An 18,283-nucleotide genomic window follows, 5' to 3' on the forward strand; every position below is an offset into this window, starting at 1 on the left:
CTTGTTTATTTTCTTTTATAGAAATGAATTCAAAGGTCGGTTAACGTTGATATATGTTCGCTTCGTTGCATCATTTGACAAACCCACTTAGAATTAAATACGATGGAATTTAATCATTTACAACATATGCCCATTGCGAGAAGCGTAAAAAAGTGTATCTTTTGATTTAACCTTCGTCTCTCCCGTTCGCCCACAGGCGGCCAACCAGTCTTCAGTACTCTAAACACTGGGAGTTCGGTCGTGGGTTCGCGCCTCACTAGTACGAGCTGGCCACGTGAAGTTTACTGGGTTTTCTCCACGTGTGTAATTGCTTAAATAGTAGACAGTTTCTGCTAACCGATCATCCGTTGTATATGAACGTAAAGAATTAACCCATTGTTACACATACGAAGTAAAAACCTAACCTTTGATAAATTCTTTTTGATAATATTAATTAATGAAATTAATATTTAAATTTATATATATATTTTAATAATCTATAGATAAACGTTATTACGTTTACCACGAATAATTATAAGAAATAAAATAAAGTTGAACTGGTATATTATAATTATAATCAGTGCATTTTAGATGCAAGAATATTCTGTAAATTAACAAAATATCAATATTTTAGAACATTTCAATTCAAAAATTTTCATTATTTATTTACAATATTTAGTGTATAAAAATATGTACATTTTCTTTCGAAATTACATAAGATATAATTTCAATGAAATATAGTTACAATTTATAGCGAGTAGCAATTTTATATTGAAAGTTCATTTGAAAAATCTTCTGTAATTGTATAACATTATTACTATTAATGGTATAAGCTTTATAATAGAATTTCGGAATTAATTTTATAAATGTAATAAAAGTCATTAAATTATATATTCTTGAGGAATTCGTCATACTTACAATGTCGTAATAGGATTCGTATAGGAGAAAAGCCGTTCTCTTACCAGTTATGTGGGAAATCATTCAATTTTTCAATCTACGAAGACACTTGAAGATTCATTCCGGAAAACTTTCACCTTTGCAAACGAAGCTTAACACTGAGGGAATATCTTCGCTTTCACACGGGATTAAAGACATTTAAGTGCGATTGTCGATTAGGAAATTTCTTTGACAAATGCAATTTGAATTCTCATATTAACGCCGTAACGGAGAGAATGTTATTATAAATATTATACAAATAATTTTAACACTTGGATGGTGCAATATAATTCTCAACTTTTGCTAATTATTTATTCAATTTGACACTCGTTAATTTTCATTTAAAATACTTTTTATTCTTTCATTTAATTCCTAATTGTATTAACGTTACGAAAATAACTTTGAGGATGTGAGAATTTTCTTATCGAAATTCTCCTTCATTTCATTTGTAAATTTATTTTGAAAAAATCGTAAAAAAGAGTACTTTCGGCCTTAATTCTAGTCTTATCGTATTTAAATTTTAAGATAACGTATACATTACGCGATGAATACAAATGTTATCTAACAAGTTACTTTTTTTTGCATTTTTCCATACTTTGTAATATATACGTGTAAAACAAAAAATAGTAATATGTGTTACTTAACATGCTTATTACTATGCGCTGTATTATGAACATTAATTTATTTTGTTGGAATTAATATTTATGATTGTAATATTTTTTGTTGTGTGCCCATACACACAGGTTTTTTCTTTTACTAAACAAACTATAACGTGATGTCAACCTCCGAGTATTTTCCACGTCATAACGTTAAATATCAAATATAAGTCAGACTTTGCATTCAACGATTCAAAAGGTAAATCATAACTTCAGTCACTTGTTATTCAAAGATGAATGTCATCATTTTCCTTTCTTGTAACGAAATTTCTTTATTTCTTAAATACAATAAAAAAATTCAATCTTACAATTCGACAACACTTTATTGTCATAACTACAAAAATTACATAAAACAAATATTTAAATCAGATTATACGTTTTGAAAGAACATCCATAAAATAAATACTGGAAGAATTCTAAAATATTCAAAATTTGAAAAAGGTCTTTACGAATATTTATTCGAAAGGCGTTTCCTGTGTTAACTTAAGCTAAATTTTCAAGACAATTTTCAAGTCTTTTGCTCTGTGTGAATGCGAAGATGCGTTATTAAATTATCTTTCCTTGAAAATTTCCGTTTGCAGTGATCACAAGCAAATGGCTTTTCTCCTGTGTGAATGCGAAGATGATATACTAGATGATGGCGTCGTGTAAAGCTCCGCTTGCAATGGTCGCATTTCCGCTTGCAATGGTCGCATATCGTTGTCGGCATTTCTCTTCCTTGAGGTAAAAGGTTTCTCTCCAGAATGAATCATAACGTGCCTTAGTAAATCCAGCTTATGGCTGAATCTTCGAGCGCAGAACTGACAAGGAAATGGCTTTTCTCCCGTGTGAATCCTGCGATGACCTTCTAATTTGGACTTGAAACGGAATTCTTTTCCACAATCTTCACAGCGAAATTTCTTTGCATTTTCATGCACAAAATCTATAGAAGAGTCAAACGATAATAAATCTGAATTTAAACATCGAACATAAATCAATAAATACAACCACAAATACAGAAAAAAATATTTGTCTTATTGGCTATATCTTAAAAATAAATGTATATCCAATCTAAAATGAATGCAATTTCAAAACACTGATGTATCGTAAAATGCAGAAAAAAACCGTTTATAACAATTTCTTCGATTCTTTCGGTCCCGACAAAAATTGTTCAACGTTTATTAACAAAGACATTTTTCTCGATAAATTTATACAAAGAAAGTCTTTCCGATTTTTAAATCCATTTTCTCAGTAGTAAATGTTCCCTCCATTCTTCCAAACTTTCAGATTTCATCCGCAATTCTTCGGCTGAAATGTTGAACTCCTCCTAAGTATATGTTAGAAGAAAAAACGTAAATATCAAACATTGTAAAATAAAACTAATTTTTATCATTAATTTGTTACTTAAAAGAAATCTGGCAAATTTATACATGACATATAAATAATAAATATACATACGACCTTTCGGGATACTTAAGGGGAGAACTGGAAAATCTAAAAAATAAATTAGATATGTTAATGATAAAAGAAGTGATACAATCCTCCGAGTATTTTCTTTCTCATAACATTAAAGAGAAATAATGCGCCTTGTTTGAGAGGAAAGAGAATTTACGTCTAACGATATAGACCAGTGGTGTCCAAACATTTTGCCGCAAGGGCCAGATTGGGATTTAAATACATTTGCGGTGGGTCACATGAATCTGTGAATTAAAAAATCTCATTATGACTAAAGCAGAATTGAATTTTATTTTTTACAGTTAATTACAGGTACACCAATACTAAACAAACATGGCTAAATTATACATAATTAGAAAATTATTTCTTGCAACTTTTAATGGAAATGATGGAAGGTGTTTTCTGCTGAAGAATTTCTTTATCATTAAAGTTGGGATTAAAATCTGAAACACCAATTATAAGCAATGATTGCAAATGATTATCCGATAAATTTGTCCTGTACTTTCATTTCAGATACTTTATCCTGGAAAAGGTTTGCTCGCACATATAGGTAGTCTGAAACAGAAATAAATTTACAAGCAAATTGTTTTAAATTTAGAACTCTTTTGCATTCAAAAATTTGTAAAAATCGAGCAAGTTTCCTCCTTGATTTCTTGAAACTGACTTGAAACGTTGGCAACGTTGCAGTTAAATGGATTTTCAAACAGCCGAATTTCCTTTCAATTCCTGTCAATATCAAAAATAATTTTTGAAATTCTTGTTTTAAACCTTAAAAAATAATATTAAACTTCAAAATAATTAGTTTGTAATGCATTAAATATGAATTTACACATACCAATTTGCAAATGAGTCATGCGCAACAGAACAGAAGGCAATCACGAGGTCAACTGCAGAGATGCCACATACAATGCTCTCGATTCTTTTACCACATACAATGCCCATAAAATTCGTGTATTCGTGTACAGTACCTTCGCTAGGGCGGCCGGATGGCCGAGTGGTCAAGGTGGCAACCTACCGCTCTGGGGGACTCGGGCTCGAATCCGAACACGTTGAAAAATCCCCAGGAATTTTTGGGGGGTGGTCCGTTCGGATATGTCGGACCCCGCCCCTCACCACCTGGCAGCCCTATCGTGGGCCTGGCCGAACCCATAATGGGCTTGCAAAAAGAGACCCTCTTAGTGCCCACAGGGTGGAAAGAGTTAAAAAAACAAATTAAAATAAAAAAAGTACCTTCGCTATTCGCCTGCTTTCGTACCAATTCGGTAGTTACCGAACAATAGCCCAAAACAATATTTTTACGACTGTAAATTTAAGTAAGGTTTTATGTATATATTTTTCAGTTTTATTATTTTTAAAAATTAAAAAAATATTTTTTATCAACTATAATTTTTGCATTTTTTTTCAATTTTCGATATACATTTTTGAAAATCAAACGGGTTTGCGCGAAAAAAATCAGTATTTTTCAAAAACATTCGTGGGCCGGATAAAATCTCCTGCCGGGTCGGCTCTGGCCCGCGGGCCGTAGTTTGGACATCTCTAATATAGACAAAAGATGACTCAAACCCTTTCAGTCGAGTTTTCCCACGTGCTGCGGGAATAAAGGAAATTGTGCCCCTTTTTAAATATTATAAAATATTCATTAATTTCACGGAACCCTTTTATATTTTAAGTGCTTTATCGAATTAAATCTTAAAAATATCCTAATTATTTAATCTGTTTAACTATTTACTCGGAGATTCCAATTAAAACGTTCGTCTCACCTTACAAATTCAACATTATCGTTGTCGGCATTTCTCTTCCTTGCAACAAATCTCCCCCCTCTCTTAATTAAAAAAGACTGAATTTTCTCCTTTTTATAATGCACAAACTCCGAATCTTCTTTTCCGAATTTAACGAAATTGCCGGTTAAGTCGGCAGTTACAAATTTAAAAAACACTTGTGGCTCCACCTGACATTCGAAATGGAAAAGTTAACAAACATCGATATCACTCGCTAAGGTTACGTAATTTCCTCAACATAATTTAATCTCGAGTGTATATTGCATATTCCCAATTGAATAATTCTTAGTATCCAATACGCGTAATTATTTATTGCTAATCAAGACGTCCATCAACATTTATTACCTGTTATTATCTTTCCGTCTATTATTCTTTTCTGCACTTTTTTGCAGTAATTAACGTATTCGATTGTTTTTTTACGTTTACATTAAAATAAATTACTTTGTGTTTATTATGTAAAAGTAAACACAAAATAACATGTCACTAGTGTCGTAGTATGTACTGTACAATACTATCGGGCATTTGATTGGCCACTTCCGTCATTAGATTCAATAGGCTCTCACCGCGAATATCGACGAATTAAAGCACATTTAACGATTGTATTATTATTAATATGTTGGATACTTTTAAAGTTATTTTTTTAAGATTTCTATTATTTTATAAATTTACTTTATGTTTATTCTGCAAATAAAGCTACTGGACGAAAGAATTGCCGAAAAAACGAAAAACGACGACGTAATGAATTTATGGAATGATATTTAAAAATAATTATAATAAAAACCTTTAAAGGGTATATAATAAATTTTAATAAAACGTATAATAAATAACTGACATTAAAAGGTTATCTGTGAGATAATCTGAGTAATATTATCGATGAATTGTATTAAATTTACACGAAAATAATTTAATAATTATGTTATCATTTTGTATGGTTTTGTGTATTTTACAATTAATAAAGCTAATCTTTTAAATGAGCTTTTATGTATATGATGTATTTATTAGTACAAGTACCTTTGTACCGAATATAAAACAAACAGGTATAATAAATTACATTAAATTCTCAGTAAATTTTTATTCCATTTACTCAATCAAGCTTTGTTTCAAATCAATGGCTTTCTTCGTTAATTAGTTCAATTTCTAAAAATGATAAAAAATACTTTTCTTCCTATTAAACCCGTTTCTACCCTCAAAATTAAGCTTTTTGACATTTTATAATAGTTAAAAATATAAAACTATTAAAAATAAAGTATGATAACAGATGGCGCCAACAAATGTCGCAGGAAAAGTTAAGCAACTCGTTACTTGTTTATTTTCTTTTATAGAAATGAATTCAAAGGTCGGTTAACGTTGATATATGTTGCTTCTTTGTATCATTTGACAAATTCACTTAGTATTAAATACGATGGAGTTTAATCATTTACAAGATATGCCCATTGCGAGAAGCGTAAAAAAGTGCACCTTCTGATTTACCTTCGTCTCTCCCGTTCGCCCATCGGTGGCCAAGCGGTTTTCGGCACCCTAAATACTGGGAGTTCGGTCGTGGGTTCGCGCCTCACTAGTACGAGCTGGACACGCGGAGTTTTCCGGGTTTTCTCCACGTGTGTAATGCCAAAATAGTAGCCACTTTCTCCAAACCGATCACCCGTTGTATATGAACGTAAAGAATTAACCCATTGTTACAAATACGAAATAAAAGCCTAACCTTTGATAAATTGTATTTGGTAATATTGATGAAATTAATATTTCAATATATATATATATATTTTAATAATCTATAGATAGACATTATCACGTTTACCACAAATATTTATCACAAATACAATAAAGTTGATCTGGTATATTATAATTATAATCAATGCATTTTAGATGCAAGAATATTCTGTAAATTAAAAAAATATCAATATTTTAGAACATTTCAATTTAAAAATTTTCATTATTTATATACAATATTTAGTGTATAAAAATATGTACATTTTATTTCGAAATTACATAAGATATAATTTCAATGAAATATAGTTACAATTTACAGCGAGTAGCAATTTTATATTGCAAGAGAAAGTTCATTTGAAAAATCTTTTGTAATTCTATAACATTATTATTATTAATGGTATAAGCTTTACAATAGAATTTCGNCTTCTTGCCGCTCTCCTTCATATAATCGAAACTGCTGTAATGAATAATATTTTCTAATATTGTTGGATCATTCAAAATACTTTTTTCGTATTCTTCTCCCATAAATTTGGCTATTTTCAATATTTCTCCCTTGGTATCTTTCTTCAGATCTTCGTATGTTACAAAATGAACGTTGTCGTCATTTTTATGTTTGTACCATCCGAGAAGGTGATCGAAATAATCGCCTCCTTCTAAATTACCTTGGAGAAATGCCTCAAAAAATTCTTGAAAACTTAATTCTTTCTGGGGAAATGGAAGTAATTTCATAAAATGATAGTAAGAAACGCAGCAATCTCTAGGATTTCTGGTAATGTAAATGTATTTAGATTCTGGAGAAAAAGGAATAGCAGAAAATGGTAAATGTGTTTTCATTGCTTTCGGTTTTGCCATTTCTATGTATTCTCCTCCCACAACTTCTAAATATGGACAACTTAACAGGAAATCTAACGGATCCTCGGATGGTTGACCTTTAAGAAAAATTAAGTTGACTATATGATGCATCCAAGTTGTTCCACATTTCGGATAACTAACGAGAAATAAATCTCCAGGTTTCGCTTTATAATTCATTCCAGATAAAACAGATCCTTCAGAGTTAAATGTAAACGTACGTATTCCACCAACTTCCTTAAACATTTTCATCTTCTCCATTACTATAAGTTGGTTATAGCATATTATATTAAACAAGTATTAACATTGAATAATTATTTAGTACATTTAATATAAAGTATTGTACTTACTGCTTTCTCACACCCAAATTATATCCAACGTTGACAAATAGAAAGTTTAAGTGTTAAACATTAGAAATTGTCGTCATTAACGAAGTTTAGAAATCAACGTAAGATTAGATAACGTGCATGCTCATCATTGGTTGAAAGCTATATAATATAATTGATAAACGAATTTGATTACGTAGCACATAACCTTTTGCCTTCTTATGGATTCGTTTATTGTGTTTATATATATATATATATATATATATCTGTATGTAGTATCTTATAATATATTAGACATAAGTTGATAACAATAATAATTCTAGTCTCATCGTATTTAAATTTTAAGATAACGTATACATTACGCAATGAATACAAATGTATAACTAATTGAGCTATTGATTTTTATGGGAGTTTTATGTGGCAAATTACTTTTTTCTGCATGTTTTTCATACTTTGTAATATATATATGTAAAACAAAAAATACAATAAAATGTGTTACTTAACATGCTTATACTATGCGCTGTATTATGAACATTATTTTATTTTGTTGGAATTAATATTTATAATTGTAATGTTTTTTGTTGCGTGCCCATACACACAGGTGTTTCCTTTTACTAAACAAACAATAATGTGATGTCAACCTCCGAGTATTTTCCGTCATAACCTTGCATTCAACGATTCAAAAGGTAAATCAAAACTTCTCTGTCATTTGCTATTCAAATATGACTGTCATCATTTTACTTCTTCTAACGAAGCTTATTTGTTTCTTAATTCTTTTCTTCTTCTTTTGTCCCTAGCTGGCATTTGGTTGCGGGTGTCCGCGCAACCAGTATGCTGCTGTGGGTGCCGCAGGAAGTCGAGCTTTCTCCACAATGCCCCTCCAATGCCCTCGATCCATGGCCGCCAATTTTGCCTGGTTCAGATCAAGCCGTTGATTCTTGAGGTCCTCCTCAACATGTTTGGTCCATGTTTTCTTAGGTGCGGAGTGTTGGATTTTCCACAGAGTAGGTCGCTGTCGGAAGAGCAGTTGGTGCGGAATTCGGTTGATATCCATTCGGCACACATGGCCAAACCATCTCAGCCGTCGCTGTTGAATTTGTGTCTTAACAGATGGCTGCTGTTGGCATCTGGTCCGGATGGCATTGTTGGTGATGCGATCCCAAAGGGAGATACCAAGAATCTGTCTCAAGCATTTCAATTGAAAGGTCTCAAGTTTGTCCAAGTCTGTCTTAAGCAAGGTACAAGTTTCTGACCCATAGAGAAGGATCGGTATGACTAGTGTACGGAACAGGCGGATCTTGGTCATCAAAGAAATGTTATTCTTTCTCCATACAAACCATTTGAGTGAGGCAAATGCATGGGCTGCCTGTCCAATACGGGCATGAGTTTCATTTGACGATGCCACTTTCTTCTCCTTGATCAGTGACCCAAGGTATTTAAACTCTTGTACCTGCTCAATTTGGACTCCATTAAGGTAAACAGTTGCCCGCGATCCATCCGTTGTAAGCACTTTGGTTTTGTCCACATTTATTTTAAGACCATATGACTGAGCGATAGTGGCTATATCATAAAGCGTATCTGTGGCCACTACATCGTTGTCAGCGAAGACGGCACTGTCGTCGGCAAACATTAGATCAGTTAGAAAGTGGCCATCCCCAAACTGGACACCACATTTCCCANGAACATAAATCAATAAATAGAACCACAAAATAAATAGATGTTCGACTTATTGGCTATATATTATAAAATAAATCTATATTTAATCTAAATTGAATGCAATTTCAAAACACTGATTTATCGTAAAATACAGAAAAGAACCGTTTATAACAATTTCTTCGATTCTTTCGGTCCCGACAAAAATTGTTCAAGGTTTGTTTACAAAGACATTTTTCTCGATAAATTTATCACAAGGAAAGTTTTTCCGATTTTGAAATCCATTTTTTCAGTAGTAAATGTTCACTTCTTTCTTCGAAACTTTCAGATTTCACCCTTAATTCTTCGGAGGAAACGTTGGACTCCTCCGAAGTATATCTTACAAGAAAAAACGTAAATATCAAACATTGTATAATAAAACTTTCACTTTTATTATTAATTACTTAATTAAAAGAAATCTGACAGACTTTTATATTATTAGACATATACCGTATTTTGACGAGTATAAGTCGCTGTCGAGTATAAGACGCATCCCTATTTTGAGACAGAAAATTTAGAAAAACTTTTTTAATGGGCGATTGCATTTTATTCGTTTTTTTTTATTCAAGAATATGACGGATGGGTAAATCGATACCTTTATTAAACTGAAATAATCGTCATTTCTTAATGTAAACTCAGAGGTCACACAATGACAGCCGACAGAACATGGCGGCAATGACTCGTGTGTCGCTATTCTGATAATCTAGGTACTCTAGCCATTCGGTTGAAAGACCATGTGCTTAACGGATCACTGCACAGTAGTGGTCCCTAGAGTGAACCACTACTATAAATAATTTCACTGTAAAAATGGTTACCTGTCGAGTATAAGACGCACCATGATTTTGAGCCTCAAAATGTAGTAAAAAAGTGCGACTTATACTCGTCAAAAATACGGTAAATTTTAAATATACATACGACTTTTCGGGTTACTCTCGTCGTTTTAGAGCTGGAAAATCTAAAAAATAAACCAGATATATTAATGATCCATAAAGTGATACAATCGTCCAAGTATTTTCCTTTCTTAACATTAAAGAGAAATAATGCGCCTTGTTTGAGTGGAAAGACAATTTACGTCTAACGACAGACAAAAAGCAATTGAAAACCTTTCAGTACAGCTTTTCCACGTGCTACGGAAATAAAGGAAATTGTGTCCCTCTATAAATATAATAAAATATTCATTAATTTCACGGAACCCGTTTATATTTTCACTGCTTTATCGGATTAAATCTTAAAAATATCCTTATTATTTAATCTGTTTAAGTATTTACTCGAAGATTCCAATTGAAACGTTCGTCTCACCTTATAAATTCAACATTATCGTTGTCGGCATTTTTCTTCCTTGCAATAAATCTCCTTCCTTTCTTAATTAAAAAAAAAACTGAATTTTCCCCTTTTTATAACGCACGAATCCCGAATCTTTTCCAAATTTAATCAAATTGGCGGTTAAGTCGGCTGTTACAAATTTAAAAAAAAAAAAAACTTGTGGCTCCACCTGACATTCAAAAGGGAAAAGTCAAAAAACATCGACGTCACTCGCTAAGGTTACGTAATTTCCTCAACATAATTTAATCTCGAGTGTATATCGCATATTCCCAATTGAATAATTCTTAGTATCCAATACGCGTAATTATTTATTGCTAATCGAAACGTCCATCGACATTCATTATCTGTTATTATCTTTCCGTCTATTATTCTCGTCGTTTAAAAATTTCAGTTAATAGACAGGTTGCGGCCGACGTTTTCATCGCGAAAACGTGTACGTCGGACGTTCAGCGCCGCCTTCATGTAAGCCTAAAAGTTTGACGATGGCGTTTGGAACGTCAGTAGAATCATGCTCTACGTTTCAATTCGCGATGAAAACGACGGCCGCAACCTCTCTATTGATTATAGTGTAGATCAAGGTGATAACTGGGAAATTTAGCGTATATTCGTGACTATTTTTCAACTTTTTCAATTTGCTCTTCTACTTTATACAATAAAGGAATTCCCGCTGAAAACAATTTCGTCCGAAGCGTATACAAAATATATTTTCATGAAAAGATTTAGAAGCAATCGTAGTTTGTTACACGAATAAAGCTGTTCTATATGTGTTCCTTTTTTAGTCGCATGTCTACGCAATTTCTAGTTCTCCTCACGCATTGGCTGGATGATCGTAATTGCAGACGTAATGAGGTCCCGGAGCTTTGCCATAGACGTGGTTAATGGTGGCACATAAACCGTGTTCTTTAGATACTCCAACAGAAGAGAATTCACACGGCGAGTGGTCTGAACGCGTGGCAAGCATCGATACAGAGCATCGTTGATGCAACGTCCCTTCTAACGGTGGGGGAGTTCAGCGTTCGAGTACCGACGCACTTCAGTATGTTCTATACCTCAGAAGCTCCATTCTTCTGTAAAGAAAGTAATAGGAAAGTCTTTTGTTTCGTAGCCATAATTTTGACAACGAACATCGAATGCCACTTGATGTGTGGCAAGGAAATAGTCGTAAGTGTGCTTCAAATTTGGAGAGTTATCTTTTGTTTCGTGTCTGGAGTGTATGACCAAGTGCGATAGTTTGAAGTTACAGAACTTTGAAAATTCTTGGAAGGTCCGGAAACAATTATGCCGGTACTTTTAAGCATTCGGATTGGATAGCAAATTTGCAGCTTCAATTCAAAGTTTTATAATTTACAAGTTTCTGCAAGTGACGGTAGAATAATTTGCAGTTTTGTGCGATATAAAAAGGCGTAAACATAGACTTATGTAAGTAAAACTTTTGTTAGTAAAAGGAAAATCTTGACAACCATATTATTAAATTTAGAGAATGAGATGAACCTTTTACGTGAAATCCTTTCAAGTAAAAGTTCAATTTTTCAACGGAAATAAGTACGAAACTTTTATATTTTATACGATAACCGAGTGAATATATAAATGAATTTAATAAATCCGATAAATATTTACTAAATTTAAGGAATAAATTGAGATAATCCCGTAATTTCAACCACTCTATTTTATTGTTTATATTAGTTAATTATTACAAAAAAATACCCATCATTGTTTCACATTAATATTTGTTATTGATAACAATCACTTATTAATTACTTTAAGTTTTTCTTAAAAAATAAATTGGTTTTTTTTAAATCTTATTTTTGGATTTTATTAGTTTTACTTGTTAAGATATTGTGATTTAACTACTATCAACAAATGCAGAAGAAAACTTTTCTGCACTTTTTTGCAGTAATTAACGTAGTCGATTGTTTTTTTACGTTTACATTAAAATATATTACTTTGTGTTTATCACGTAAAAATAAACACAAAATAACATGGAATCACATTAAATTAAAAATATCTTGTAAAATGTGAGAATAATTTTTTAAATCGTGTCTTTCGGATGTTAAGGCTTGCAACTACCATCGGGTGCGTGGTTATCACGACCTGTCCGAGCGATATGATTTGTAGTTACTGCGGTAATAAAGAAGAAAATATCCTATTAATTCATTTCCATGATAACGGATGGCTTCAGCAAATGTCGCCGGAAAAGTTAAGCAACTCATTACTTGTTTTTTTCTTTTATAGAAATGAATTCAAAAATCGGTTAACGTTAATATATGTTCGCTTCGTTGCATCATTTGACTAACCCACTTAGTATTAAATATGGAATTTAATCATTCACAAGATATGCCCATTAAGAGAAGCGTGAAAAAGTGCATCTTCTGATTTACCTTTTTTTTCTCCCGTTCGCCCACCGCTGGCCTAGAGATCGGTACCCCGAACACTGGGAGTTCAGTGGTGAATTCGCGTTTCACTCAAACGATCTTGCCACATCAAGTTTCTCCACGTCTGTATCGCCTAAATAGGGACGCGTTTCCCTTAAAAAGACCTCCCGGAGGCATCGCCTAGGCAGACCGCCCAAGTGTTTCGTTGCCATAACTTAACAAACAATTCTCCAATCGTGGTGTCGGCCAAAGAAAGCACTTTCGTAAAATGGCGATCCGAAGTGACAGGACAGGATAGTTCTTTGAGTAAAAGGGAATTAGTTGTAATTTCTTTGAGGGTAGTGTTGCAATATTAACTTCAACCCAAATAAAATTACAATATTGTTTTATAATACGTAATAAAAGCGGGTTCATCCACATATAAGAGGAAAATCTTCACGTTTCTTTCAAACCTTGATTCTGGATTTCCCGATCGTTTTACATTCTTAATCTTAATGTTTATTAATTAACCGATCACCCACTGTGTATGAACGTAAACAATTAACCCATTGTTACAGATACGAAATAAAAGCGTAACCTTTGATAAATTTTATTTGTTAATGTAATAATATTGATTAAATTAATATTTAAGTTTGTATATTTTTTAATAAACTATAGATAAACTTTATCACATTTACCACGAATAATTATCAGAAATACAATAAAGTTGATCTGGTATATTATAATTATAATCAATGCATTTTAGATGCAAGAATATTCTGTAAATTAAAAAAATATCAATATTTTAGAACATTTCAATTTAAAAATTTTCATTATTTATATACAATATTTAGTGTATAAAAATATGTACATTTTATTTCGAAATTACATAAGATATAATTTCAATGAAATATAGTTACAATTTACAGCGAGTAGCAATTTTATATTGCAAGAGAAAGTTCATTTGAAAAATCTTTTGTAATTCTATAACATTATTATTATTAATGGTATAAGCTTTACAATAGAATTTCGGAATTAATTTTATAAATGTAATAAAAGTCATTGTATTTCATATTTAATTATTTTCAAAAATGTCTTTCCATAAATTCATGACGTCACTGTCTTTTGTTCTTTCCACAATTTTTTCATTTAACAATCGTATTTGTTCTTCGTTAAAGTGATTTTTCCAATCGCCAACAATTCCTTTTCTGACCAGAGTGCCGCCTTTTGTATCTTTTCCTGTTTAATTTAAATTTTGTAGAAATTTCATTATCCCTGGAGGTATATTTTTGTCTTCTAGCCACGTTTTGTCTTTTTGAAAAAACACATCAATATTCTTCTTGCCGCTCTCCTTCATATAATCGAAACTGCTGTAATAAATAATATTTTCTAATATTGTTGGATCACTCAAAATACTTTTCTCGTATTCTTTCCCCATGAATTTGGCTATTTTCAATATTTCTCTTTTGGTATCTTTCTTCAGATCTTCGTATGTTACAAAATGAACGTTGTCGTCATTTTTATGTTCGTACCACCCGAGAAGGTGATCGAAATAATCGCCGTATGGTATATTTTACCATGGAGAAATGCCTCAGAAAATTCCTGAAAACTTAATTCTTCAGAAAATTGAAGTAATTTCATGAAATGATAATAAGAAACGCAGCAATCTCTAGGATTTCTGGTAGTGTAAATATATTTAGAATCTGGAGAAAAAGGAATAGCAAAAAATGGTAAATGTGTTTTCAAGACCTTCAATTTTGCCATTTCTATATATTCTCTTCCCACAACTTGTATAAACGGACAATCGAACAGGATATCTAACGGATCCTCATATGGTTGACCTTTACGAAGGATTTAGTTGACTATATGATGCATCCAAGTTGTTCCACATTTCGGATAACTAACGAGACATAAATCTCTAGGTTTTGTTTTATAATTTATTCCAGATAAAAACGATTCTTCAGAGAAAAATGTAAACGTACGCACTCCACCCACTTCCTTAAACATTTTCATCTTCTCCATTACTATAAGTTATTTATAGCATATTATATTAAACAAGTGTTAACATTGAGTAATTATTTAGTACATTTAATATGAAGTGTTATACTTACTGCTTTCTCACACCCAAATTATATCCAACGTTCACAAATAGAAAGTTTAACTGAGTGTTAAACATTAGAAATAGACGTCATTAACGAAGTTTAGAAATCAACGTAAGATTAGATAATGTGCATGCTCATCATTGGTCGAAACCTATATAATAAAATTGATAAATGAAGTTTGATTAAGTAGCACATAACTTTTTGCTTTCTTATGGATTCGTTTATCGCGTTTATATATATATTTGTATGCAGTATCTTATAATATAATAGAGATGAGTTGATGATAATACTGTAATGAAAATAATAATAAGCGTGAGCCCAAATGGTTAGGAGTTGAAAGTTGAAATTTGGTACGCCATGAGAATGCACTGAAAGAAGGAATTTTTGGAAATTCCACTCGCGGAGGAGAGGGAGAAACTTAATGATTACCGTGAAGAATTCGTCTTCTACTGTACTATATTAAATGCGAGTTTTTGCGTTTTTTAAACCCATGTTAAAAATTATCTAATTAGCCTCGGAAGAAGGGAAACCTAATTCTTATACCCTGTAAAAACGCGGGTGAGGTCGGATATATAACTATAAAGGTTATCTTACGTAAGATTTTATCGCAACGAATGACCAATCTAAGTCATTTTGAAATTCTTTATTCCTCTAGTGTACGCAATTTTAAAAAATTTTTAAATGTGTTAAATTGAGCACTTGGTGTCATAAACTTTTACGTAAGATATCCTTTGTAGGTATATATTAAATACTATAATATATTATATTAGAAGGGTTAGAAGTAGAAAATAATCTAATAATCTTAATCTTTGCTGTTGTTAGTTTTCGCCCGTGCAACGCCGGGCTCATCTGCTGGTATGTATATAATATGCACCTATATAATATACAGAAACAGTAAAAACCTGTCTAAAACGGAACCTGAATTAAACGGAAGATATTATTTAAAGAAGAGCGATTTGCTACGTTAAATCGTACTACAAGCTGTTAAACTACTTTTCTTTCAATATTTTAAATAGCGTTTTTACCTTTGTTTCTATTCCCCTTTTCGGTGTCCTTGTCACTAGAAACACTTGAAGTATTTGCAACATTCTTCTATAGATTCAGCGAATCGATGTGAAAAGAATAACGGATGTTGTGAAAATGGCAGGAAATCATTCTTGAGGAAATCTTCATACTTACAACTTCGTAAGAGGATTCGTATAGGGGAAAAGCCGTTCTCTTACCAGTTATGTGGAAAAACATTCAATTTTCTTATCTACGAAAGCACTGGAAGATTCATTCCGGAAACCTTTCACCTGTGACCATTGCAAACGAAGTTTCGCATTAAAAGAATATCGAGTGAAGCATCTCCGCATTCACACGGGAAAAACCCATTTAAGTGCGTTTATTGATTAGGAAAGATATCTGACAAATCCCCTTTGAATTCTCGTATCAAATGCCGTAGAGGAGAGAATATTAATTAATATAAATGTTTATAAAAATAGTTTTCACACTTGGAAGGTGTAATATAATTTTCTACTTTTGCCAATTATTTATTTTATTTGACACTCGTGAATTTTCATTGAAAATAGTTTACATTCTTTTGAAGATTAATTTTATATACACTTTGAGAGAAATGCTTTCTTTTATCTTGAAATAACCTTAATTTATAGAAAAGTTTGCTCTGATGCTTCTGTTTGCAGTTTCTGTAATGGAAAAATGCGCAAGTATTGAAAATTAAATATATTCTTATTTTAAGAAGTATCTCTAAATTTCTTCTCTAATTTCAAAACTAAATAAAATTTAACGTTGTACTGTATCATATGTACCATTGACATAGCTTTTTATTTTAAAATCTATTTAATTAAAGCTTTTAATTATATTTAAGCGTATTTTTCTCATTTAGTGATTACTGTGTTTGAAATTATAAAAAGAATTTCATTGCATTCTCTCGAAGGATCGTTCAGCTTACTGCACGTACTGTACATAGGAAGAAACTACACCATGACATTAAAACTAAGAAACCAACATGGTAAATCCATGAAACACATTGGTGTCGTGAACATCTGCTTATAGACCATGTTTCATGTAAAATAGAAAGGATTAAACATTAATAATTAATTCTTTATTGCAAAAAATTTGTTTATTCTGATTCCAGTTTTTGATAAATAATAAGCAAGAAAATTCTGAAGAATTAAATCTTAAGCCACCTAAAAATACCAAGTTCACAACAGAATAAATCACTTTTTTTGTATTCTTTCTGAAAATTTGAACAAATAGGGTACCTAACCATTAACAAATTACGATGTAAATTAAGCGGTGTAGCTAATATTTCACAACATATATTTACATATATTGGAGTGTCTTTAGGCTGTATAAGTAAATACATACTCTGTATGGGATTACTGGACGCGTCGAACTCGCCAGTATGACACTTCCAGTAATCCCACACTTTGCAGGGCGGGGGGAACATATTATTTTCGTGTTATCTCTTGTCAGAGAAAAATTGATGTACAGTACACTACGTGTATATGGACAGTCGCTAGTTGTATAATGCTCGTGAAGCACGTAAAACAGTCAAAATAGTGATTAAAATTTTATTCTTTTCTTATTAATTTAACTTTCGCTTCCCATTAAATTATGCGATAATTATCTTCAAATCTTCCACTTCCATTTCTGTCTTAATGCGAATAAAATAAATATTTAATTCTTTACTTCAAACTGCTTAATCATCGATGTTTTATATCAAATTATTAAAAGTCAACGAAAATAAACTTTGTGATATTCTTTAATATCCACTGACGTCATTTTACAAACTTTCTGGAAAGCAAAGGAAACATTCCTCGTGTTAAATAACATACGTGAAATAATAATAATAATTATAATAAAAACCTTTAAAGGGTATATAATAAATTTTAATAAAACGTATAATAAATAATTCACATTAAAAGGTTATCTGTGAGATAATCCGAGTAGAGGAGAAGGTGGTATTATGGAACACTGCGGGTATTATGGAACCACCCCATTTCGAACTGATAATAAAGGCGAACTGTAGCGGAATGTGGCTGAACTGAACTAGGCAGACATCCATAGCAAGGGGAAAACCCGTTTTACTTCAGTTAAACGGTTGTCCGTATTTAATCAGCAAATTTGTTTTTTTCAAAATTC

The 18,283-nt window shown here is 31.8% G+C and overlaps 2 protein-coding genes and 1 pseudogene across 2 annotated transcripts in view; all 3 read right to left on the reverse strand.

The window, feature by feature from the left end:
• LOC111631813 overlaps positions 1–7,763 on the reverse strand; it is a 69,070-nt gene extending 61,307 nt beyond the window's left edge. Inside the window, exons 1-3 of the mRNA XM_023376123.1 lie at positions 7,693–7,763; positions 6,904–7,605; positions 2,203–2,493 (exon numbers count right to left, since the gene is read on the reverse strand). Of these exons, the coding sequence (XP_023231891.1) occupies positions 2,203–2,493; positions 6,904–7,603 (991 nt within the window). The 5' untranslated portion in view covers positions 7,604–7,605; positions 7,693–7,763. The remainder of the gene's footprint in view (positions 1–2,202; positions 2,494–6,903; positions 7,606–7,692) is intronic.
• A 698-nt stretch (positions 7,764–8,461) lies between these two features.
• Positions 8,462–9,298, reverse strand: LOC111631815. Its single transcript, XM_023376124.1, has one exon. It carries the CDS (start codon positions 9,296–9,298, stop codon positions 8,462–8,464), a length of 837 nt encoding a protein of 278 aa, XP_023231892.1.
• Positions 9,299–14,071: 4,773 nt separating this feature from the next.
• LOC111631816 overlaps positions 14,072–18,283 on the reverse strand; it is a 40,687-nt pseudogene continuing 36,475 nt past the window's right edge.

The sequence above is a fragment of the Centruroides sculpturatus genome, unplaced genomic scaffold, assembly GCF_000671375.1.
Source record: "Centruroides sculpturatus isolate CEXI.00-Female unplaced genomic scaffold, Cexi_2.0 scaffold180, whole genome shotgun sequence".
NCBI classification, from domain to species: Eukaryota; Metazoa; Arthropoda; class Arachnida; order Scorpiones; family Buthidae; genus Centruroides; species Centruroides sculpturatus.

Coding starts and splice junctions, on each gene's coding strand:
- LOC111631815 (XM_023376124.1), bottom strand. CDS start 9,298: ATGTTTGCCGACGACAGTGCCGTCTTCGCTGACAACGATGTAGTGGCC.